The sequence below is a fragment of the Ixodes scapularis genome, unplaced genomic scaffold, assembly GCF_016920785.2.
Source record: "Ixodes scapularis isolate PalLabHiFi unplaced genomic scaffold, ASM1692078v2 PGA_scaffold5__190_contigs__length_132052651, whole genome shotgun sequence".
In the NCBI taxonomy this organism is placed as follows: Eukaryota; Metazoa; Arthropoda; class Arachnida; order Ixodida; family Ixodidae; genus Ixodes; species Ixodes scapularis.
In genome coordinates this window covers 123932648-123958654 of record NW_024609880.1, presented here as the reverse complement: position 1 = coordinate 123958654, position 26007 = coordinate 123932648, and the positions used below count along the sequence as shown (strand labels likewise).

The 26007-nt window shown below is 47.0% G+C and overlaps 2 protein-coding genes across 2 annotated transcripts; one reads left to right on the top strand and one right to left on the bottom strand.

Moving 5' to 3' along the window:
- Positions 1–601: 601 nt before the first annotated feature.
- Positions 602–23863, top strand: LOC8025300 (integral membrane protein 2B). The gene is made up of 6 exons (XM_029981915.4): positions 602–990; positions 9205–9366; positions 16354–16512; positions 17783–17995; positions 19757–19907; positions 21494–23863. The coding sequence occupies exons 1-6, from the start codon at positions 910–912 to the stop codon at positions 21613–21615; spliced, it is 888 nt and encodes a 295-aa protein (XP_029837775.2). The 5' UTR covers positions 602–909; the 3' UTR covers positions 21616–23863.
- Positions 23860–25888, bottom strand: LOC115321682. The gene is made up of 2 exons (XM_029981916.4): positions 25622–25888; positions 23860–24014 (listed from the first exon to the last, which is right to left on the bottom strand). The coding sequence occupies exons 1-2, from the start codon at positions 25849–25851 to the stop codon at positions 23867–23869; spliced, it is 378 nt and encodes a 125-aa protein (XP_029837776.1). The 5' UTR covers positions 25852–25888; the 3' UTR covers positions 23860–23866.
- Positions 25889–26007: the final 119 nt, after the last annotated feature.

Sequence of the window (26007 nt, the reverse complement as noted above, 5' to 3'; positions counted from 1 at the left end):
AAGCCTGTTCTGCTTCATCCTTATCGAACAAAACCCTCGCTTTAACCCGCGTTAAAGCGAGGGAATTGCTTCGGGGTCGGAGAACGTCACCTCACCCACAACCGGATGAATAAAAATTAACAAAAATGAGTGACATCCAGAGCTGTCCCCTGGAAGCCACCGGAGAGCTATCCGACTGACATATTTTCCCCCCGTTCACGTAGCTTTAGTAACAATTTACATAACTAGAAAAAAAAAAAAAGTCCCCAAAAAAGTCGCTAAGACTCCAAAAACACAAAATTGTCGTTAGGACGACTGAAAACACTCTAAATTTAGCGACTTTCTCGCTAAGTTCACACCACTGCATGTTTAAGCGTGGCATTACACAAATTATTTAAAGTTCAAAAAGGTGCTTTGCATGGATTGTAGTTGAGTTCAAATAAATAAAAAGATTCATTTCAACTACTCCTCTTAAAAATGAACTCTAATTTCTTTATGCAACTTTTAAAAAAGCGGTGGATTAAAGGACTATTTTTTTACGCGCACACCGCCACGTCTACCAAAGCGCAACCTATTCCCCAGATTTCCCTGCAATTACAGCGCTGTGTTGGCTGTGTTCTTTAATATTCCCTAGTTGCTCCTCCTCTCTGTTGTTGCGCTCCGCGAATGCCGCGAAGCTCACGGGCGCACGCACACACGCACATACACCGAAGAAGCGCCGAAGCGCTTGTGGTGAACGAAGAGGAGTCAGAGGAGCGCTGTTGGTGTACGCACACACAGCAAAATAAATTGATCGAGAAACGAAAGGACTGCGCGTTTTGTCTAGTGCCGAGTTACGTCTAGCCTCTTCGCGCGCCTAGTAACTGGTCGGCACAGAAGCCGCAACGCCTCTTCCGGCTGCCGTGAAGCCACGGATCACTTCGCCGCAAGATGACCATCATCACCCAGCCGCTGACCGAAAAGAAGTTGGCCAAGTCTCAGCAGGCCAAGCCCTTGGTTCAGCATGAGTCGGTGAGTTGGTTAGGCTTACGACGGTTACCAAGAAACAGACATGATTCGCTGCGATCGTTACCATCATAGGAGCATTCTGCGTCCACGGGCCACTAGTGGTTTCGAAACGCCAAGCTTTGTGTGGTCCAAGCAGACACCTCCGCCTTTATGATGCGTTGCCATCGCGAGTGTCGCGCTGCGGTGATGCGTCCCTTTCGGTTGCGGTGCGCCGTACGGTTACTCGCCCTGCCATGACGCTTATTCTTATTTTCTCTGTGCACTTTACCAAGCTCGGTTCACAAGCGGTTTTGGGTGACTGTTCGGTTGTCACCCGGCGACCGACACGCTTGACCTCGCCCCTTGTTTGCGCGTTGATTATTTCCGGTTTGACCCGCTTTTTGACTTCCCCCTTCCCTCCATCCGTAATACGGATGCGAATGTCTCGGGTTCCGTTTTCGGCTTGATTCGACGCGTATATGTGCAAGTTACGCAACCTGCATATTCTATGTATTTGAGCGTCTGAAGTTCAGTTGAGGCTTTGGACGGATCGTTCGGTACGGCAGGCAGGCGTGCGAAGGAACTGACAGTCATTTGTAACCTCCCCTTCGAGTTCCGCAAAAGAAAAGCAGCTCTTAATGTATTTTAAGAACGAACCCCTAGTCAAACCGGCTAAAACATCGTCGCGGAAACAGCGGACCGCCAAGCGTCGAGCAGGCGAGCTCTCGGAGATTACAGCACAGATGACGCGCACATGAAAAAGAAAAAGGACAACAACAACAAAAAGATTACTCGAGCAGCGAACCAGTGCTTCGCAGCACGCTGCGCTCGCGTGCCAAGATTCTGCAAGGAAGCAAAAGCGCCTAAGAACGTCAGGAAAGCTAGGAGAGCACGTACTAGCACCAACCCGGACAGAATTTATTCTTGCGGAGGAAACTCTTCTTTCCTCGCGAAAACGTCTCCAAATGGTTCGTCCATTGCGGTCTGGAGCACTTCGTGGCGTGCTTGTCGGCTTAGTGATAGCAAGGCGGAACTGCGCTGCCAAGCGGAAAAAAGTGGAGACGTGTGCAGATGTCCCCTATCAACGGATTGGCAGATTGTGTTTCAGTGGCAGGAAGGCGGTGGAAATCGAAGGCACGGAGCGTTGGGTGTCGCCCACAGTGTGCGCATCAAACTGGTCTTGCAAATGTAGTCGGAAAATATTCTTTCTTATTTCCCCCCTTTTTCTTTTTTTATACCATATCCGTTTTTGCAAATCTGGTCTAGGCTGCTCCAGACGTTGCATATCCACCCACCGTCTTGAAGTCGAACCAATTCTTAAAAAATTATTGGTGATTAATATTTTTATTTTTTCGTTTTCATGTCTTAAATTGCAGCCTAACCACACTCGCATTAAGTATACGTGCTTTGCACTGATGTCACATCATCCATTTTGCACCACCCCAGAGAATGGGGGGAAGCTGCATTTGTACGAATTTTGAGTAGCAGGTTAATCCTCGAAAGGGAGAATAGCGAAGTTTGACCTCATCTCTGGTGTTGGCATGAGAGCTGACAAGATGACGTCAGCTGCAAATGATATATAAGTAAAAGTAGTTGTTTTGTGTCTGTGTTTATACAGCCGGAAGTTAGTCAGCCCCAATTGGCAGTACAGCTGCTATACTCCGCGACAACTTTTCTTGGCAATGCAGTGGAAGGTACAGGCCCGCGTCCCCTCTCCCATTTTGAGTGTGCGTGGGCTCTCCTCCTCTCCCTGAAATGGGGGAGGAGGAGAGCCTGCATACACTCAAAATGGGAGAGGGGACGCAGGCCTGTACCTTCCACTGCACTGCCAAGAAAAGTTGTCGCGGAGTATAGCCTGATGTCTTTAACGTGCACCACAGAATAGTGGTACATGGCTGCACGCTGGTACGATGCTCATCGGGACCGAAAAGTGGGAAATTTATTTTTATTGTCTGGCTGATGAATAAAATGTGTACAGTTTACACTATAAATGGAACTGCAGAGGTAAGAAAAGGCCCAAGTCGTGTAGTGCTACCAAAGACACAAGATCATATGCTTTCATTGGACTATTGTGTTTTAAATCCAGGTACCCAAGCCTGTGACTTCCACAATGCTTTTTCGAATTATTCGAGTGCAATGTAATGATAGTTTTTTTTTTTAAGTTGCTGAGAAATTTTGCGAAACGGTATAAAAAATATCATGGTGATATAGGCCTACCATCACAAATAGAAGATTCTAGAAGAGTTGCCACTTGGATGATGGTGGTCACTCAATGTCGGTGTATTTTTAAGGTCTGGGAGCAGGGGGACATTGCCGTAACTCCTGGAATCCTGACAACAAATGTGGGCTCAGTCTGGTAAACATGCATGATGGCCCAACCAAACTTGGCAGTTGTCAGACCTTGCAGTGAGCTCCTCTTGCCTCCTCCTGATTTCACAGAGCTTAGGTACTTCTCTTTTGTTCAACATCTTGAACTCTCGCTACGTAGAAATAAGAAGTTTCAAATTTTGCCACAGTAGTTATTTGCCTCTTTGAGGTTGGTGTTAAATGCTATTGACTCTGGGAGAAGTTTGGCAAACAAAAGTGTGCACACTTTGAATCTTTGTCGTTATTAATATGAATGCAGTTGCCTGTTCTTATTCAATATGAGAGCTTTGAAGTTTTAAAAAGTTTTAGTTGCCCATATATTTAGCACTGTAGTTTATAGGAATGTGGAATTTAAACTTTTGCTCTTAGTTATTTGCTGAAGATGGGAACTGTGTTATAGAACTATAGTCCATTATGGGGTATTTTGTTCTCAACTTTGAGAAACATCTAGAGTCAAGATGCGGGGAAAACTTGAGAGTACATTCAGTTTTTTAAAGGAGTGCCATGTAAAGTAAAGAAGGGCAGGAACAGCCAATATCATTATGGATCTTCGTTAACGAGCATTTCTCTCCAACAAAAAAAGCAACTGCTGGGCGCAGTTGTATCAAAGAAAGAAAAAAAAAAACACTGGAAGCATGCTTGGACAAATTACGGAAAGATCTTCGCATGGCACATGGATGACTCTGAGATATTGTATGTTGTTTGCAGATAAGATTACGCGCTGATATATACCAACGTTTACTACTGCTTTCTTGTCTGGGATCAGACAACAAAGACAAATATCACACATCTACATTTACTACAAAAAAAAAAAAAAAAGCTGTTGGTCTAATGCACAATTTTGCTTGTGACTTATGTAAATGTCACTGATATGTATATTTTGTTATTCATTATATTTTATTTAACAGCGATTCTTGTTAAAGTGTGCTCTGCTGTCAATGAGTTTCATTGTCTTTTTAATATTTCACTTATGTAGGGGTACCAAGGCCGCGTCAGACCTTCTGGTTTTGCCTTGGTATTGCAGACAAAATGTATTTTCTGAACTGACTGAAATAAAAAAAAAAAAAAAAAGTTATGCTGGTTTCTAAAGCAGCAAAATTTTAAACATGCATGAGACATCTGCAATGATGCCTCTGTGACCCTGGCATCATTAAGGTACTTTTTTTAGCTGTTACCTACTACCAGCAATGCCATTGATCTTGAACCCTTGGGGGTTTTATCTCTGTTTACTCACATTATTTAGGCTCCCCACTTGACTGGAATCTATTATGCATTTCTGAATGTTTGTTGAAGTTGTGAAAGTTCTTGGCATTGAATAAGTTCAAAGACATCGATGGTGAGGGAAGTTGCAGCTGGAATCAGTATGCTGCAGCACTGAATCATTTGCTATTTGATGGATGCAGTACCGCAAATAAATCTCTAGAGACATTACAAAACGTAAATGAAACTAACTGAGCCGATCTCACGGTTTAAAGAAACTAGATATGTACCTAGTACTGTGATTAAAAGTGCTGCGCCATTTGTGCCAAATTGCATGATGAAGGCAAGTCCGCTACTTAGTGTCCCAAAATGACATCCCAATTGCTAAGAATTGCACCACCACACCTGCACAATAAGCATAAACAAATTTTTAAAAATTTTAATGGTGGTAGACACTAATGTCAAACAAGTAGAAGTTAAGAAAATAATACAAACATGTATTCTACGACGTCTCTACTCACCCTAGCTAAACTTCAGTCCCCGATCACGCTGGCCACGTCATCGTCTCTATAGTCGGTTACAAGTCAAGAAGGTAGGAGAAGCTCCTCCCACAAGTGTGATGCGCCCGTTTCAAATCTCTCCGCAGTCGAAAGAAGAGTTCACTGGAAACGCTCCTTGTTCCGCTTCAATGAATTCCCACTTGTCTCCGATCCCACTTTTTAAGAAAGCGACCTTTGTATTCATCGGGGAGGGAACCGAGCCCCTGAAAGCAGCCTTTGTATCCATCGGGGGGGAAGCTAATCCCCGAAAGTCGTCTTTGTTTCCGTCGGTGGGGGAGAACTCTAATCTCCCTCTCGTGGCTTCCACAATGCTAAGTCAAAGTCGAAAGATAAAGCAAATATGTACAGAAAAGCAAGACCCTCCTCGCGCGTTGGCCGCGACGTCAAGGAAACGGTGGGACGCTATTGGATGCGGAGGTGGCGGAGGGATATCTGATTCCCTTTGAGGGGCATTTGCCGCTACCTTCTTAACCTGCAACTGACTATAGACGATGATGTCGGTGACGTCACAGAGCTGAATGTCACAATAAAAATTAGTGAAATGGTGGTATGGCGGCTGCTGTGATATTACAAAACCAGTGTCTCATACTCCTGATGATATCACTTGATTATAATCTTGGCCACATGCCTCCTTCACCGCTTCGCATCGGTGTGCTAATAGCAGCAGTTGACGCGGGGGGAAAACCATAGGCTTGAAAATTATGCTCAGTACTGTTACGGGTCAACTTTCTTTCGTCTTGATTATAGGTCGACCTCTAACTTCAAATAGTGGTCCCTGATGCATACTTTTATTTGAATGAAAATGGTAGTCAGTAGTTCCTGCGCTCCAGCCGATCGAAAGGGCACCAGACTTTGACTCGACTCTGGCTCCAACGCCAATAGCTCTTTCAAAGTTAAAGGAGTGTATCTTATAAAGCACAACGCTAATTTTTGGTAACATTTGGGGGTGGGGGTTTTTGCAATTTATGATACAGTAATGTCTCGTTCAACACCTCCCCCCCCCCCTCCCCCCCCCCAAAAAAAAAAAGTCTATAATGTGGGTTCTTCATAATAATGGGACAAAATGGCATGCATTCACCCAGTTTGTCCTCAAAGATATGTTATCCATATAGTGGGGTATTCATTAACGGGGTCCCTATTCTACTCTATTAGTGTCTTGAGTTTGACAGGTTCATAAAACTTGATGATAATGCAGTTAAAGGGGCAGTGCAATGATTTTACGATTAAAAGAATTTGCATCTTATCATTTGTACGTTGTTTATCGTGTCCCGGAGGATAGAGAAAACGTCACCTTCATTAAACATGTCGCGATTCCGCTGGATAATCGCAAGGCAAAAGTCTAGCTTTTCCCCCACCTGCAACCCCAAGTGGCAGCCGAAGGAACTACAGTGAGAAGATTACGTGACCTTGCTCAGCTCTAAGCTGCAGCCCAATGCCCGCCAGTCTCAGCAGAGAGAGGGAGAGGAAGCGTCCTCCGGGATAACACACGGGAAGCTACACGGCACTCCGAATGACGTCGCTAGGAGGGGGACCGGGTGTGACCCTGAAGGCTGGGAGTGAGTTGAGGGGTGCCCGAAATGCCAATCTTTATCTTCTTTTTACGCAACAACTAGGACACGGAGGCCAAATCGGTTTTCTGTTCTTTACTTCAGAAGTGTCAGAGGGCAACTTCCAGAAATCTTCGACCGAAGTCCAGAAATCGTTCACCCCCCCCCCCCCCCCCCCCTTTAATACAAAGGCACATGTGAGCTGGACAAGAATGACAAAAATAATCCCTGGTTAGCTCAGTTGGCAGAGCGCACCACTGCTAATGGAGAGGTCCCTGGTTCATTACCAAGACCAGGCGGATGTTTTTGGTCGTGCACCAGTCATCTAGCTGTGTTTGGAGATTTGTGCTCGTCCCTTGTTCCCCTTCTCCATGGATTATTTTTGTAATAAATCTTGATGGAATGTATTTTCATCAACTGGCATTTGAGTGTGTATTCTAGTTTTTTGCCGGAGTTTTTCATAAATGAGATTGACATAAACCAGGGATGGGCAGTATTTCAAATACAAGAATTTGAAATACGTATTTCAAATACTTTGTGTATTTTGCATTTTATTTAATTACAAATTGGGTAATGTATTTGACATGTGTATTTATATACTAAAACGTGGGTATTTCAAATACAATTGTAATTAAATACAGTTTTGTGGGTGAAAACACATCCCTCAAATTCATTGTCACTGTCCAGAGCAGGAAGAAAACTATGTTCTGCACCGAATGCAGTGTCTCTCAATCAGGCACAAGCGTTTATTGACTTTGTGATCACGGTGCTAGTCCAGGGCAAGAGTAGTGACAAAATCGACGTTCACACGACGACTGGCTAAATAAGTGCCTTTGACGACTTGTGATGCTTTCCAGCCTGATTTCCATCCATATTTTTGCCTGGAACATTCTAAATGCGTGGGTCGTCCAGGTTTTCGTAACTGGTGCGAGCTGCAACAATAAAGAATTCTCTAGCTTGCGCTGCGTGTCTTGGTTGTCTCGGTTCTTTGTTGGTCTATACCAAAATGTAATCGACAAGAAAAGCTGCTTGAAGCTCTGTACTTTTTTCGCCGATTACGTCCAAGCTGATTACATTTTTTTGTGATTATATTTCTATTACGTTACTAGAGCCTCGCACACTAACTCCCGAGTGTGCGATGCAAAATGAAAATGAGATACCCAGAAACCCGTTGCAGGTGCCCTGAAGTCGCTGACGCAAATTTTGAGGAATGTATTTGGAAAAGTATTTGGAGGAGACCAAATACATTTGGTTGTATTTGTGTCTTGTACTTAAATGCTTTTTTGGAAATGTCATTAGGTTTGTAATTAAATACATTTTTGACAAAGTATTTTGTATTTGTATTTCAATACATATTTGCACGTATTTTGCCCATCCCTGACACAAACTGAGTGTAAAAGGGAGGGTGCATGAGAGCCACATTATTTCAACTGAAGGAAATTGGTCAAATCATAGCACAACTGTCACAACAAACCCAAGAAAAGAAAAAAAGTGAACTAAGTGATACCGGGCCTTATGTTTGCTGTGGTGACTATACTCCGCGACAACTTTTCTTGGCAATGCAGTGGAAGGTACGTCCCGCGTCCCCTCTCCCACTTTGAGTGTACGCAGGCTCTCCTCCTCTCCCCGGAAATGAGGGAGGAGTTTTCTGCTCTGTGACAGTTGTAACACTTGGAAATGTTACGCAAATTTAATCTTCTGTGCATTACTAGAAAGTGTAGGCCGTTCTTGTCTAGATATACCATAAATAGAAGTCGTATTGCATGTCAAGTATCATAGTATACCTTATAGAAATCCATTCCTACGCTAAACATATTAAATGCTGCAAAACTGCTAGGGCAATGCATATCCTGAAAGTGAGTCGAGTTAAAACATATTTACTAATGACCAAAAAATTAAGCATCATTCTAACGATTGTTTTGGAGACAGACAGATATGCTGTATGTAGCATATATCAGGTTCATCCTAGAGTATGTGAATGCTTTATGGGGTCTTTATCAGACCTACCTAACAGACAAAAGCATAAAAAAATTTAAAATAGAGCTCCCACATTTATATTAAGTAGTTAGGTATATATTCCTCAAGCTCAAGTGTTTGTCTGATATATATGAGCTCCTGTTGCCCGAAAGGGAATCTGAGCAGAACATTGTGAGAGTCGGAAAGATGTTTGAAACTGACTTTTTTGCATGCTTCTTTTGACATAAGTGTTCAGAAGACCCAAACACAGATTTTTGGTATAATGGTAATGCTGCCAACACGAATCCTACAAACGTAAATAAAGACTCAAAATACAATTCTCGTTTTTTTTTTTAGGGCTTGCAGGAAGTCACCAACTAGAATGATACACCACCGTCATTTTATTGATAGCTCTGGATAGATCAGCTAAAATTAGACGGGGAAAGTATGGTGAGGTAGTCAACCAAAACACAGGAAAGAGTTGGGAAATTCAGGAACTTAATATCAGTAGGCCCTCTGCCCCTAAGGTCACGAGAGTGTGAAAATGTTTGCACGCTTCTTTTATTGTGCTAACCTCTCGGTTTTTGATTCTTTCTTCCCTTCTGCAGGGTGGGGAAGGAGACGTGGAGGGCAGCCCCATCATTGTCACGATGCGGGCACGGCGTGTGAGCACGACCACCACGCTATGCGTCTTCATCACCGCCTTTCTGGTCCTGGCCACGGGAATCGTGGGCGGCGTATACCTCTATCGCCAGTTCACTCATTACAAGGTGAGAGGATGAAGGCTGCGTGCATCACTCTGTATCGTTCGCCCACAGCTACGCACTTGCCGGACGGATCAACCGCCTTCTTTTCATCACCTGACCCAACTCTCTGCTCGTGGATATGAACGGGAGTGTCCGCTTAGGGGTGAACGGAGTATAGAGCTGTTTCAGAGTCACTCTTGGAGCATCAGTACCTTTTTCCTCATTTATTCATTGGCGTCACGTGACATCCGTTTGCGTGCTAACAAGTCGTGGGTTCTGCTGTTATAGTGCATTTGATGGTAATGACAGCTCGTTAAGTTTTATTTTCCACCATGTCGTCTATTTCAGCTGTGAGGGAATTGCAGGGGATGATAAGGATGATGGGCTCTAAACAAAGGAACACTTGCCGTTTTATGTTTGCCCTTCTGATTGTGATGCTTTCTTATATATGAGATGGTCCTAAAAACGACCATCTGTTGAGGACTGTAAACGTGAGAGGAAAGTTGTATACATTTGCAGTCGCTTTGACTTCAAGCATGCCCCATCTACGAGGACTTGGGTGTGTGAGTAAGCTCACTAAAGGGATTTGCTTCTTGTGAACCACCCACTAGCTCAAAGTGTCACTCATTCGCAAGCTCAGTATGCAAGTCTGCCAGTCATACAAATGTTAGATATTGTCATGGATAAAGGGGACGAGAAGACTGAACAGTGAACTGAAAATAAAAGGTTTAATGGGCGAATTTGTGCCAGGCAAAATAAAGAGCAAGTGGCGAGACAGCAGAAAAGCAGGCGGCGATTTGGCGGCGGCGTAAGAGCAAGCGAGAGCAAGATTGACTCTACAAGGTCGCGGGCCGCTCCTTATCTGGAGTGTGTCATCTGGAATGTTTGGTAAAGGAGCTTCAAGCATCACGGGCTCGGGGCGAGAATGAACAGGCACTTTCTAGAACAAGAAGCAAAGATGAAGTGATAAAAGTTACACCCCTAGTAAGAATACACGAGAATCTTCTAGAATTCCGTGACCGAGCGTTGTTTGCTCTGTCCTGAGCGCGGCAGAGCGAACAACGCTCGGTCACGGAATTCTAGCGTTGGTCTTCTTCGGCAGTGTACCGAATTCCGGGAGCAAACCTTGGACACGGCGGCTTCTGAGAATCAGTGGTGACTGGAGCCATCATTTTAGCTCGTCGAATGCCTGCTGTTGTTCTCAGCCCCATCCGAAGTTCACAGCGTCCTTTGTGAGGTGTGTGAGCGGCGCAGAAAGCTTGGCGAAATCCCGAAAGAATCGCCGGTGGCATGCACGAAGTCCCAGGAATCTTCGGATGACCTTCTTGTCGGTGGGCGGTGTAATGGGGGAGGCAGCGACGGGAGTCTCAGTTTGCAGGCCCCAAGAGTTCATAGTTGGTGGATAATGCCGCGCTCAGGTTCAGGACAAACACCTTCGTTGCTTACAACGTGGCCTAGGAACTTCAGTTTGTCGTAGGCAAACCGGCACTTTGTCGGCTTGAGGGAGAGTCCTGCGGTCCTGTTTGCCTCGAGAATGGCCTGAAGGCGTCGCAAGTGCTCATCGAAGTTGGCCGAGAATACCACAACGTCATCAAGGTAACGAGACGGCTCTGCCATTTGAGGCCTGCCAGGACGGTGTCCATGACACGTTGGAACGTTGCCGGCGCTGTGCACAGTCCGAAGGGCATCATTTTGAACTCATAGAGTCCTTCAGGCGTGACGAAGGCAGTCTTTTCTCGGTCCCGTTCATCGACTTTGATCTGCCAGTAGCCACCCTTAAGGTCCATCGACAAAAAGTATCGGGAGTGGTGCTGCCGGTCCAGCATGTCGTCAACGCGGGGAAGTGGATACGCATCTTTCTTCGTGACCGCGTTGAGCCGCCGGTAGCCAGCGCAGAATCGAAGCGTTCCGTCCTTCTTCACTAATACAACTGGAGGGGCCCACAGGCTACCCGAAGGCTGAATGATATCGTCGTTGAGCATCTCTTGTACTTGTTCATGAATGTCCTCTCTTTCCTTTGGGGAGACCCTGTACAGCGGCCTATGCACAAAGAAAGAGCGCATCCTTGTTGGTAACGATGCAATGTTTCGCAACTGTTGTCTGGCACACTTTCGACGTCGTCGCAAAGCAGTCGCTGAGTTTGGAGAGGAGGTCTCCAAGCTGTCGTCGTTCCGTGGCACTGAGCTTGGGGTTAACGTCGAGCTGCGGCGGCTGACATGTCGAGGGCTTGTCGGAGATCGCGATGATTTCGGCCTCGGCCCGGAGTTCCTTGACGTGTCCTACAGCGGCACCTTTCATGAGGTGCTGCGCCTCTTGTCGGAAGTTGGTCGGGAGGACCACAGTGCGCCCATCCTGCAGCTCTGCTATGCTCTTTGGGACACCTACTTCTCTCCCAAGGAGCAGCTGGACGTCGCCTTTCAGAAGAACTTTCCCGCAGGCGACTGCATTGGTCACAATGGGCACCAGAACACTCAATTGTGGCAGCAGGTTCACGTTGTCCACAATGACTCGGACGGCCACTCGCATAATTTTGGATCCCTCCGGAGTTAGGACAGGCTTTTGCAGCGTCAACCCATTTGCTCCTAAGTCGATCACGGCACCGTATTCACACAGGAAATCCATGCTTAGGATGACGTCTCTTGAACGGTCCTTGAGGACGACGAATTTCACTGGACAGGTCTCCCTGTGGATTTCCACGCATGATGCGTGGATTTCCACGCACCTTCCCACTGGTGTGATGAGATGTCCGCCGGCGATTCATATTTTCGGGCCATCCCACGGCGTCATCACTTTTCGAAGGCGGCGAGAGAGCTTCCCACTTCAAGCCGAATAGTCTGCTTCGGTGTCGATGAGTGCCTTCGCGTCGTGGCAGTTGATAATTACGTCGAGGTTATTTGACATCGTTGCAGATGCGTCGTTCTGGTGCGTCTCGTCGCTAGTGTGGGAGCTCTCCGACGTTTGTAGAGGATATTGCTTTCGTCCTCAGCAAAGCCACCTCCCGGTATTGCCGCACTTATGGTGAATTCCACTCGCAGATCTCGAACGCTCCAAAAGCGCTCCATTTGGAGTGCACATATTCCACTCGCAGATCTGGCTTAAGCTGGTCATCTTCCGCTCGTAGATATCTGGCAACGCCCGCTCCACGGAGCGCCTCAAACCCTGCCGAACTTGCTCTGCAGGATTTCACAGATCTTTCCGGAAGTTGACAGAGCGGCCCACGTGATTTCCTTCTAAATCGGCAGTGCGCATGCACGGCGAGGCAGGAGAGGTTGGCGGGCCGGTCGGGCCATCGAGTTGGATCTGTTCGGGTGCGTCGGTTGTTTATGCGGGATTGTGACGGCTTGAACGCTTCTACCTCGCGTAGATCAGGGATACAAAGCCGGGACTGTGGAGCATGGTAAATTTCGCCAACATCTGATTGTGAAAGGAAGAACGAGAAAAAGAATGACAGATAAGCCGGGGGCAGACGCAGGGTTAGGCCTGTTCATTCTGCAGCCAATGATTGTTTACCTTTTTACACAGCATTCCGCCGGCATTTTCCCATGCAATAAAGCAAAAAGAAGTTAGGCAACAACCGTGCAAGTGATGGTTTGGTACCTCTTTGTTTATGAAAGTTGTACCTGGAATCTGAACTCCACCGCTGGCATTGCTGTCCGTGCTCCGCCGCTTCGAGGCAGCCGTAAGGTATGTGACGGTGCCGAAGGCGGACGTCTTCGTTATTTGTGGCATAGGCGCCGTGGTGCGTATAATTTCGCCTGGCCTGTGTCTCGTGTTTCTGCAGCTAAGCAATGGCAGTTGTCACTGGTCGTCAGAAAGATCAGTCGGCCGAGGCATTGGTGGGCTTGTCAAGTTCGAGCAGCAACCGTTTTGAACGGCAGAGGGGGATGAGGTGGGGAGGGGTGGGGGGGAGGTACCTCCAAAAATGGACATTTATCTTCCCCTTGTCAATTCGGAGTGGGTCCTGCGGAGCGGAATTTTGCCTCCCTCGTGGATTTTGGAAAGCGCTCCGGATCTACGAGTAGAATTCACCTTTAGTTTTCCCGGAGGGACACGGGAGACAGGCTCTCTCGGCGGGACTGATGGACAGGTGATGCAGGACGTTGAGGTGAAGACGAGCGAGCTCTTCACGTTGCAGTGGGTGCAGGAGACCCTGGACGGCGAAGATACTTATCAATGTCTCCTGGGCGCAGGTCGGTCGGGTGAAACCCGCAAAGCCCGAATTGTCGGTAGGGCCATCGTCGATAGACATGGTCGGCTTCCCCGCAATAACAACAAAGCGGTCATCTTTCGGTCGTTTGCCACACGTCGGTTTTTCCCGGCAAGGGTCGCTCTGGGCAGACATACTGTACCTGTTCTTCCCTACGTCGGGAACACTGCGGTGCTGGATGCTCATGACATGGAGGCGCCACATTCTGACGAGCAGGCGGCGGTAATCGGCGGGCCATTGCGGCATAGGACAGCGTCGGTTTCTCGGGGGTTGGCACATCGCCAGGAGCTTCAGACTGCAAGAACCACCTACCTCGTCGCGCACAACCTCAACGACTGACAGCGACGTTGGGCGCTCGGCAGCGGGAAGCAGCTTTCGGAGCTTTTTTTGGACGACGTCTCGGACGATCTCGCATGTGTCCAATGTAGTGGAGCCCAAGTAGCAAGTTGACGACACATATGCAACAAAGCCAAGTAGTCGTTGGTAGTGAGAGGCTTGTGCCTGGAGAGCACATTCGATATATGTGGCCTCCGTCACGAATAGTTTGACAATTGACGGTGGGTGGCATACAAGGCCTTCAAATATGTTTTCCTTAATGCCACGCATGGGAACATTCAGTTTCTTTTCCTCCGTCGCGTGAGGGTCGGCGCGTGCACTTAGATGTAGCACATCTTCAACAAAGCTGTTTACGCTTTCGTTGGAGGCTTGAATCCGTGTTTGAAGCTGGTTCTCCTCCTTCTGTCACCGGTGTTGGCTCGAGAAGGTCCGCTTCAGCTCGGTGGTGCAGATGTCCCACGAAGTGAGCGAAGCCTCGCGGTTCTCGAACTAGCGCCTTGCGGTGCCTTCCACCGAGAAGAAGAGGTTCTGGGGGCGTTGCTCAGTATTCCACCCGTTATGGCGGGCCACACGCTCATAGTGTAGAATCCACTCCTCGACGCCTTCATAATGTTCGCCGTGGAAGGGCATCGGCGTTCGAAGGGCGACGGGCAGGTAGACAACGGGGGCGGCGGCAGGGGTCTGCGACAATTGGCTGCTCATTGTCGGCTTCGTGGACTGGTGGGTCTTCTTCGGCAGTGGACCGAATTTCGGGGGCAAACCTTGGACTCGGCGGCTTCCTCGGGTCCCGGTCGATTCCACGGACAATCTTCTCAAGCCGGGGACTGGGATTGCACTGCGAGGCCACGGAGGGATACGCTTCATGGGCTGCGCAACTCCACACCTCCACCAGAAATGTCACGGATAAAGGTGACAAGAGGATAACTAAAGAAGTGAAAATAAAAGGTTTAATGGGTGTACTTGTGTCAAATGAAATAAAGAGCAAGTGGCGAGAAAGCGGAAAAGCGGGCGGCAATTTGGCGGCGGCGTAAGAGCAAGCGAGAGCGAGACTGACTCGACAAAGTCGCACGCTGCTCCTTACCTGGAGTGTGGGCATCTAGAATGTTCGGCAAAAAAGCTTCAAGCGTCACGGGCTCTGGGCGAGAATGAACAGGGACTTTCTAGAAAAAGGAACAAAGCCGAAAGGATAAAAATTACACCCTGAGTAAGAATAAACGGAAATCTTCTAGAATTTCGTGACCGAGCATTGTTTGCTCTGGCTTAGCGCGGCAATATTGCAGTTGACAGTCGTTGGTTTGGTCTTCGGTCTAATTGGTTGACAAGGGGAATGCAGCATTACGGCTGTCAGATATACAGGGTGTTCCTTTTCAAGCTTAACTGATTTGTTTAAAAAGAGCCGTGAAGGCTACACTAACGCAATTTGTGCAGATGAGTTATATGGCCAGGGGGACATAATATGGGGGCTAGTTGTCACGGTAAATCAAATAACTAAAATTTGGTAATTATATTTTTAATGACGGAATATAGACATATGGTTTCGGTTAGGAATTCGCTGAGCTCCCCCGGAAACCACTAAATCGGTAACTTTTAGAAAGACGTTGAGTGCTTGGGAAGCTCAGTAGTTCGCTAAAATCGCCACTCGCGCAACAGGCACGAGGCTGATGCCATGATTAGACACTGAAAAACTGCGCAGGCGTGTTATTGTGCCGGTAGCATTGCTCCTGCTGCGCGATATGCAACTTTAGCACTCAGCCATGCTTCCTACGTGCTCCAAGTCTTTCTAATATTGGCTGATTTGGTGGTTTTTGGTGACACTCGGCAGGTTTCTAATTGGAACCATATGCCTATTTTTAAAAATTCAAATATTAACATAGTTTAGTTACTTAGCTGACGGATTGTTACGATTAGTCCCCAATACTATGCTTTCCTGACTGTATAACTCGCCTGCACAAACCGCATTAGTGCAGCTTTCGAGACTTTTTTTAAACAAACCCGTTAAAGACATCGGTCAGTGCCTTTTCTAATGCTATTTGGGGCGATCCGGCCATCCTCGAAATCGACCATTTTGTGGAGCACTGCCCTATATCTCTGCTATCACACCGCAGTTCGACGGAAGATCCTATTCCGACCTTTCAGAGAGAAGACTTGTCCTTTAGGTGTCGAGTCCAGAAACATATTCAGATTTAATGGAGTGTAGAGTTCAGTAAGAATTGTTTTGTTTGTTACCTGCCCAATTCGTATTGTGATGCTGGTAAGAGCTCGCTCATTTTTGACGAACAATATTCTAACAAATTTGTTGAACTTCTAAATATTAGTTGACCTGTGTATTGTAGCTTTTCCATGGTGAGGCACCCATGGCTCTACTCGTAAAAAATAAGCATTACCATCTACCGTCGCAGTGCTTTGTCGCGGGAGCGCCCCATATTGACGGATTGTTGATTTGTTGTTGATTGCTCGTCGTCGTGCAGCTCCGCCACTTCCGCGGCTGGTGCGGAGTGCCGTACGTGTCCGACTCGGAAAAGTCCGGCCGCGTCCACGGAGCGGACTTGTTGCGAGCCCACGACGGATCGCTTCGGCCCGAGAGCTCAAACCCCATCATGGATTCCGTCAGGGACAACTTTTTCCAGGTGGGTGGCTTGCGTCTCAAACCCATTGGGCCGCAGTCGGACTGCAAATCGTTGCGCAAAGTTTTGCAGACACTGTCAGAGGCGTGTTTCTTCCTTCTAAGACGGTCCCGTCGCACTGGTCGTACAAAAACTCTGTAGGCACGTCCGTAGATAAACCTGATGTCTGCAGGCCACGTCTTTTGTATGATATACGAGCAGCGTGACGGCGCCTTAGCTCTACCCTTCGGCGGTCGTGGTAGACTCCGATCACACATTTCGTGTCAAGGTATCGCCAGTGATGTCTGTTACAAAAGGCTAAAACTGTGTAGGAAAAAAAAATGGGACAGGTAAAGGGAATACATAGACACAGTGCTGTTGTTTTTGTTTTTTTCCTCATAAACGGGTTCTGACTTGCCAAACTACAAACACCGCTTTGGTGGTTTTCGGTCGTATTTTATTTTCGTTGTTTGGTCCTCATTTCTTTGAAATTGCATTGTTTGTCGTGTGATGACGTATTGTCATTATAATGTTTACAGTGTTAGAGTGGGCGTTATCTTTGAAAGTTTTTTTCGTTTCCCTTAGATAGATTAGATTTTTAGAAAGAATTAAACGTATTCCGTTGCATTGTGTGGATATTTTCCGAATCAAATTATGTACTGATAGAAGTGCCAGTTAATTCCGTCTTTTCCGTATTATGCTGATTTAAAACGGCTTTAGCTTGTGGAGCTCTTGGTTGAAGCATTCTCATTAGACAAACTTCTTGAAGAGCCCTTATATTGCACAATTTTTATTTGTTTGTTTATTTATATAAGCAGGAAGGAAGGCATTAAAAAGGATGCAAACAAGCACTATCTGCTCATGCTTCAGTAAGTGAGGAGGAGGCCAGAGCAAGTAAACAATGACTGAAATGATGAAAGAAACTTGCCATATAAACAAAGAAAGATTGTCTATGCAAAGGAAGTGGTAAGTGCTATTGTAAGTAAAGGCATTGTAAGTAAAGGCCTGTTCACACATGCAGTGTAGTGCTAATCCAGCACTATAGACACAGTGCTGACCCTGCCCTTTTCTGTTTACACACACAGAACAGCAGCAACTCATTGCTGAATCAGTGCTGACACTGGCTCTGATGCAGCGTTGGCTTTGCACTATCCGAGCGCTACACTGGAAGTGTGGACCAGCCCTGACCATAAGAAACGGGTGGCAGTGCACCGCACTGCTTTTGAAACGACGACTCGAGGGACGCGTAAACTTGCGCAAGCTTTTGGCACTTGTTTTTCCGTCTTCTCTGCAGGAGCAATTTGACCTGGACCTTGAGTTTGAGCAGTACGAGGAGATTGAGGTGCCGGACTTCACGCACGGCCGGCGGGGCCGCTTTATCCATGACTTTGCGGTGAACAAGACGGGCATCGTGGACATGGACGGCCAGCGCTGCTTCGTCATGCCCCTCAACCGCACCCTGGTGCTGCCCCCCCACTCTCTCTTCGACCTGATCGTCAGGATGAGGGTACGTGCCTGCCCATCTGCGATCAGCCCTTCACGTTTAGCTAGGTTGGGAGTGGGGCGGATGGACGGTCTTACGGGTCCTTGGATGAGCCAGATTCAAGTTCGAATGCATTGCGTGAACAGACTGTGTGTGTGCGGAACTGATGCTTTGCCATCTATCTCGGCTGTACTTTAAACCGACACCTGAACCCCCTCAGGTCTTGGTTCCCCTTTTGAGGGTAATGCCTGAACATTACCCTCAAAATTTGAAACTTGGGAACTTAAGTATTTGGGAAGTAAAAAGAAAAAAACAATTTCCAAAAGCCAAATTATTTAAAGCCAAATTTGAAGTTCCCGCTCAATCTGCGCAATTGCAGTGAAGTCAAAGATTGAGTCATCCTGCAACTAGTTTCTCTCACGCCTCCGTCCCGACCCAAAGTGTCTCGTTTGCCCGCATCCCTAGATCAACCACTCATCGAGACTTCACTTTCGAGTTTAAGGTTCTTTTAGGGCCCTTTCAACGATCTACAATTCTTTGAAACTGTGCGAGATCGAAGAGAGTGCGCAGTAGACTTTTGTGAGAGACGTGGGGAGCCATGTCACACCGGTTCTGCGCAAAAGGCTGCCCGGGCGGAGTCACAACCGAAACTACGGTATGCCAAACTTAAACAATTTTTTTTTTTTTTTTTTTTCAGTCTGAGAAGTTGTCAGGCATTTAAAAAAGAGCTTCGTCTGATTCTCCAACTCATCAGTCATCCTCAGTGCTTCATGTGCCAAGCACTGTGGCGCCGCCATTTTTTTGACTGAGGATAAAAAGCCAGAAGGCGACGTCTTTCCGGACTGATTTTCAGTATTTTAAAAAGAATAGCTGTAGTGTGTTTGTAATTGCGTTAAAAAACATGTTTTCCGAATGCCGTTATTAAATATTATAAAAATGTCTTACTGAGCTTCTAAATTTTATAACTTTTGACTCTGCAAATAAAAAGTGGGGAGGTGAGAAGAGGGAGAGAAAAGTGCCAAAGATAAGAAGGCGTCTGCATGTGGGGAAATCTTTTTTCGCGTTGTGGTATTTTTTATGCATGTCTATGCATTGTTTTAAACAACAAAAATAAAAAAAAATAGGCCTTTGGGGGTGTCAGAGTTTGTTTAAGGGCTAGGGCTGTAATGTCTGAGGAAGGTGCGATTCAACTTCATAAACCACACTCTTGGCAAATTTAGCAGACTGTGTTCACATGATGTCATCGCTAGTCGCACAACATCAACCCTCTGCCCACGTCGGGTGACATAACGGTTTTACGTCATGGTCTCGCGCGATGCAGTGACCTGCTCTCAAGTCACATGGTACTATCAAGTTTGTCCCGCTAAACTTGGGTCCGTGTGAGCGCAGCTGAAAACATGCTGTGCATCCTGTTGCCCTATTTCATCTGTACAATTAAGATGCATTAGTTCTTAGTTCGATATGCGGTGCTCACGAATTTTTGACATGCGAGCATATTTCACTTTCGAATACTTTCAGCGTGATTTTGTACCAATCCTAGCGTATAAATAATAGCTGGAGATAAAGTGCAAAAGTTACGTCGGCTCAAACAAAACCAGTTTTTACCCCGTTTTGTGGGAGCCGACTCGGGTGTGCGAATTGCCCTTTATGGTGTGGTTTTTTAGTCGGGCATGCAATAGAGGATTCATGCTGAAATTTTGAGTCAAGCCAGACCGAAGAAAGACTGGTGTGTGGAGGCACGAATTAGGGTGGTTCTTGACGTTTGGGCCTCGTTGGGTGTTGCAGGCCGGCTACTACGAAGTGGACACAGAGATAGTGCGGGAGCGGATGAGAGTCGTGACGCCACCCATCCTAGACTTTCGGGACCTGGGCTACTACATTGCCCGCGAGTGCTCATCCCTCCCCACCTACCGCCTGGAGAGGATGACTAATGCGGGTAAGGACGCTTTCCTGCATCCTGATTGCTCCTAGCTGCTTCATTGGCTTTGAAGTTTGTGTCTCCGTGCAGGTGCTTGCAATCTTTCACTGGAATGCTGTGGTGTGAAGCCTTTTGATCCTCTTAAGCTTCTGACCCTCTAAAGCTAATCCCCTGAAGCTTTTTATCCTCTTAAGCTGTTGCTGAGAGTAACAAAGGCAAAATGTGACAAACCAGCCCTGGGGCCCTAAACTCGTCAAACAAGAAGTTGAGGCCAAGTTGACGGAGCGCACCGATTGGACAATCACGACGATGGCTTCACGTTTTTGTCGCCGACGTCCCATCGGCGCGCTTCACGAACTTTAGGCTCCAACTTTGTGTTTGAGGAGTTTAGGGCCCCAGGTTTCAGTCGGAAGTTTGCAAAGCACTGGCCTTCCATTGCAAAAACTGTACTGCCTTTGTAACTGCATTAAAGAGCTCGGTACAGCAGTTATAACTTTTACGAAAATGCTAACGTCGTAGAGAGAAAATCTTCCAGCTCTGAAACTTTTTATAAAAAGCACTGCCCTTTTAATGTGCCTTTTTATAAAAAGCCCGCATTAAAAGGGCAGTGCAACAATTTTCGGACTTTAGTCAATTAACTGCTGGAATTAATCTTAATCACCCGTAGCACGAAGATCAGAAAACCATTTTTACTTGCTCAGGCTAGTTTTTATTTTAAAAATGAGACGAATCGAAGGTTAAGGTACCCCTCAACTCTCATGCAGTCTTTCGAGTGATGTCATTGGGGGACCACCTGGTTTTCCGTTAAGTTCTGTCTTCAGGGCCCCCAGCTTCTCCCCCTGCGATTGTTGACTTTTCAAGCATTAGCATCGCCGAAGGTGGTGGCGAGCATTCGAGTCAAAAGTCAGTTCGGCAAGGGGCTGACGGCAAGTGTAGCAGCGGCAAGGGATGGTTTTGTTGACTTCCGTGTACCCCTTTGACCTGACACCGTAGTTCCAGAACCAGCACATGCAGCTGCTAATCGGCAAATAATTTATTTTTTTTTCCTTTCTGATTACGCAGCAGAATGGCAATTTTACTAACAAGGTGGCGCATTTTTTCTCCCTTGTGCCTAGATAAACAATATAAAAAATACAAGCTTCACTTTTCTCAACAATAAAATCATTGCACTGCCCCTTTAAAGGATTAAATAATAGCTTCGTTCGATTCACCTGCACCTCCTGCACCGGTGCAGGAAAATGTAGGGCGGTGTAGTAGTTCCGATTGTATCTCGATACACATCCCGGAAGTGCGCTGCCCTACATTTTTCTGCAGAGGTGTAGGAGGTACAAATAAATATGAATGAAGCTAAGGCTGCAAACTCGACGACTCGATTGTTGGTATGATGCGAGATTCTGCAAGCTTGTAAAACAGAGCAGGGTCTTGATTAAAGCGGGTTTTTCAGGCTAAAAGAGGTGAAAAACCGTGGAGCTGTAAAGGAAACTGAAATTGGGGTTTTGTGACTGCATATCTTTCTAAGTGCCTGCTTGCTCTGCCTTTGTCAACTATCTGCCAGCATTTTTTTTTTTTTTTTGCCTCATTAGTGGGGGACTTTATTTTTCCAGTTTACAAGCGCAGCCTGGACGCAAAGCACCATGCCACCTTTGTGGAGTTTGCCGGGCACAATATTGTACAGCTCGACATTGCCAACATTGAAGCTGCTGTCGGTGGACCCAGCCGTGCTTAAAGTCACAAAGGCCCGACATGTGAAGGTGCTTGACAAGCAAAGAGCTCCGACTCCCTTTGTTAAAACACCCCCTATTTTTTCTTTACTCTTTTTTGTAATGTTTCATTTAAAAAATATACACTCTTAGATATAAAAGTGTAGTTTGGGAGTAAACTGTTATTTTACTCCATCTCAAGATAAGTACCTTGTAACAACTTCCCAGTAAGGGTGTAAACCATGCATTCTCTCCCTTATGAGGGAATCTTATACATAGTGGCATGTGTCTCGGGGGTGTGAAAAATCAGACTCGCGGATACACGTTTGTAACATGTTCCTTTTCTTCTAAGAGTGCAGAAAGTCATTTTCTCCTACCTTTATTTTTTTCAATGCTCATCGGTCATTGTGAGCTTGCCACGCATTCTTAAGGTCCCGCCCGACGGGTCAGGGCCCTCTTGTGCCATGCGTACGTTTTTGGGGAGTGCCAGGGCCCCGTGGCAAGGACAGTGGCGGGGGCAACCGTCGCTCAAGCGCCCTGTTTGTCGGTTCTGCCCAGCACAATGCAGAACGCTTGTCCCCACCACCTATTCCACAGTCTGCTACTCCGGCAGATCTAGTCACTCATTTGGCTAATTACTAAGGGATGACGATCCACTTTTGTGCACACTCAACAAACACTCCGTCGTTTCATGAGAGAAAAAAAAAAAGCGCCTCCGTGACGCATACAACTCTTGGTCGTCGTAAACGCGAGCTGCGATGAAAGCACTCGTTTTCTTGCCATGTTGGGGGCAGCACTGTGAAAGGTGCGAGCATGAGGCATGGAGAACTTTCGAGATGCTTTTGCAAGAAAAGCGTTTCTCGAAGCCTCGTGCTCGCAACAGTGCCTTTCGTAACACTGCGTACACCTCATTAAGCGGTATGTTTCGTGTTTATCGCTTTGACGGTTTGTGGTACCTCTTCGAGCAAGGACATTCTCTGCTCCAGCTATGAATGCTGTTGTCGTTCTTGAGCTCGTCTGGTTTTATGACATTGCCACTAAATTTTTGCATCAGCCGTAACAAAACGAAACAAATATTCTGCCAACATTTTATTAATGTTGGGAATTCTCTTTCCATTTTATTGCAATGTTTGCTATGTGTTCATAGTTAGCCTACATGTGTTGGGTTGGCCAACTCTAGTGTTCGACGAGTACAGTGATCCAACTTCTTGCCCGTGTGTTCTGTTTCGTCTCTGCATGTGCACGAGAGTAGTGCATTGTGTCGCCTCATCGCCGCTTTCCAGTAAGCCTGACGTATTTTCAGAGCCATACGCCTGACCCCGCTTTCCTTGTCGAAACTGTTATCATATTGGGGAGCGTGTCAACTGACGTCTACAAGCGTGCAGATATTTTTTGCTGAAAGCTGGCTCGCAATTCTTGTTTCTTTGTGTTCCCACATCAGGCACGTAGCTAGGGGGGGGGGGGGGGGGCCCATGGGGCCCGGCCCCCCTCCCCCCACCCAAATCTTCCATTTTGTTGGGACCTCCTCTCCCCCTCATCCACATTTTGTCATGGGCACCCCCCCCCCCCCGCCCTCCGAAATAAAATCTTGGCTACGTGCCTGTCCCACATGGAAAAGTCGTGGATATTAAAACACCAAATTGTGTCTAACCCATTTGAAATGAGTGAGAACGTTAAAATATGAGATTTGTATATCTGTACAGTTCTGAATCTTGTTTAGTTCTATTTTATACATTTGTTGTTTTTTTTTTGTTTCCAGCTATTAAGGTTCACAATTGTTGAGTTTTTCTGTGCAGATCAGATTTAAGTACACCCATCTTCCTATTAACCGTACTGGCCGCAGTTTAACTTAGCACAACCATACGCCCCAAGATTAAGGAGAAATGTGTCGTTGGAACAGGATTTGCTTCGTTACGATTGAATCGTGCTACCAGCAAAGCTTTAGCATTGTCGAAGTGAGGTGCTGTATGTACTATGTACCACGCTAGGTCTGTCTGACCAAAGAACGTCTCTTTCAAATGTGCATACCCGTTTCTCTCAGTTTGATGGTTTTCTGCTGTATCCCTTCGTTACCACACGCATGTTTAGCCTGTTTAGCGGCGAGTGAACAGAATGGGAGGCCTGGACGATACGCGCAGGACACGGGTTCACTGAAGCACAAAGGAAGCCATTTTGTCGAAACCGCACAGGCATTGTTGCTAGTGGGCTCGTTTTTTCTTCTCCGTTGTATCGTCCTTTTTGGGATTTGGTCAATAAAAGAGGTGGAGAGACGTAGCCCTACGAGTCTGCCGTTTCTTGAAGGATCTTTACGATGCTGTTGCGGATGTCGAAGCGTAGGTAGCGCGTGGCTACCATCACGAAGACGTTGAATGCCAGAACTAGGTTGGATAGGAATACCATGATCACTGAAAGGGTTGCATTGTACCTGAAACAAAAAAAACAACAAAAAAAGCATAAATGAATGCCACAATAATGCTGGGTGAACTGTTCCTTAGATAAAGCGTAACAGCTCATGCTGGATACCATATAGACGCATTCAGGCAGCGTGCATGGGTGCCGCCATAACTGACCTTCAGTTTTGTGTTTCTTATTCCGTTCAGTTCATATAAATGCATCATTACCAAAGCAGGACAGGTTATTGCCACTCCCAAGTGCTACTGCGTCCTCCCCAGCATAGGCCTCTCTGGAGGTTCGTAAACGCCTTCTTCAGTGGCTCGACATCTCGGTAAAACAAGGGAAGGGGCCCTAATCTGGACACTTTGCGAAAAAGTCGGCAAGAAATCTGGCGGCCGTGATGGGCCAACTCCGTACTTGACCTTGGCGCCGGCCAATCAGCCGCCGGACTTCTCGGCGACTTTTTCGCCAAGTGTCCAGATCGGGGCCCAAGGTCGGCTATGGCGGCTCGATCTGGCGCGTGTATAAAGCGTCTATAGGAAGTATTTACTGGCAGCCATGAATGAGGCCACTGCTGCCGAGCGTGAGTTTATAGTGAGCTTCCACAATGTTCCTGCAACGTGCATTCCACACAAACAAGGTTGTAGTTCTTGGAAGAGGGGGCTCTTTTTAGCAAACTCTGAACGTCGCATCCAAATATGGCATTTACTGAATTCGCCAATGGTAGAAACGTCCGTTCTCACGGCAGATTGTCGTGCAATCTAGGGCAGGCAAAGATAATGCAATATACAGTATTAACTTCCACAGGAACTTGGCACGTCTCATGTGTAGAGGTTTCGCGATCTAATGTAGGGTAGTAACTTCCACAGGAACTTAGCACGTCTCGTCTAGAGGTTTCGCAAGGTAATGCTAAATGAAAGCGTTCTCTAAAATGCGCAGCCCCACCTCTCCTCTTTTTTTTTTTTTTTAGAGCGCAGCTCTTAGGCGCCCGTTTCCGGCTTGAGCGGCGTCCGCGTTACCGTGAGGTCACGTGACCCCCCTTAAATCACGTGATCCCGAGGTCACGTGACCTCGGGGAGTCGCCTATTAGCGGCGAGATGTTTTGGTGGCGCCCTCCTATGGTTCCCCCTTGTGACGTCGTTACCTTGCGAACAACGAGTTCGATGGTGTTTGTAAATAGCATGGTGGAAGCCTGAAATCATTGCGCTCTCAAAGCAACACTGCCAACACCGTCGAAATTAAAGTTCTTTCATTCCTCTTATTTCCGTCGATGGCATACCCTTTCCGACGTCATAGTCAGCTTTTGGGCCAATCGTGGAAGGCCGATCACAGCGACGCTTTCGGTCGCGCACGTCGCCAATCCCTCTGTACCCTTCCCTCCTCCTCCTCAAGAGCTGCACTCTAATCCGGCGTTACAGGGAATTGTAAACGGCTTTCTTTTTTTTTAGCGAGTTGAGAGCGCAAGGACGTCCGGGTTAGCGTGACGCCATAGTAGCATGTTGATCGTCATTGCTCTCGCTGCAGAAAACGAGTTTGATGCTGCATGATGTACGCTGCAAAAGGTACGTCCTCTGCAGCAGGAACCCGATAATGGCAGCTGATGTGACGTCGCTGCAAGCCGCGCATTCTGTTACGTACCTGGGCTTTGCCGTCTGTATGATGGCCAGGATTCTTCCCCGCGGAATGCAGGGGTCTTTCTCCTGCTTGGCGAAGACGCTCAGAATACGACCGACCACTTCGAGCTCTTGCTGCCGGCCGCCGGCCTGCACGTCCTCGGTGTCGTAAGAGTGGACACTCGCGTAACCCAGCGCCACCAACAGAAGCAGCGCTGTGCAGAGGCGACCGCTTGCCGTTGGCAAGACGGCCATGTTGATTCCTGGCGCGAATGCCTCGCGCGTTCTCGGATTTACCGTCGTTCGCTCTTGTCAGTGAGTGAATCCCGATTAGCTTCGGGACTCATCGGCCTGTCTCCATTTCAGAATTTATGAAAAAAAAAAAAATGGAAATTTTTTATGTTATCCTGC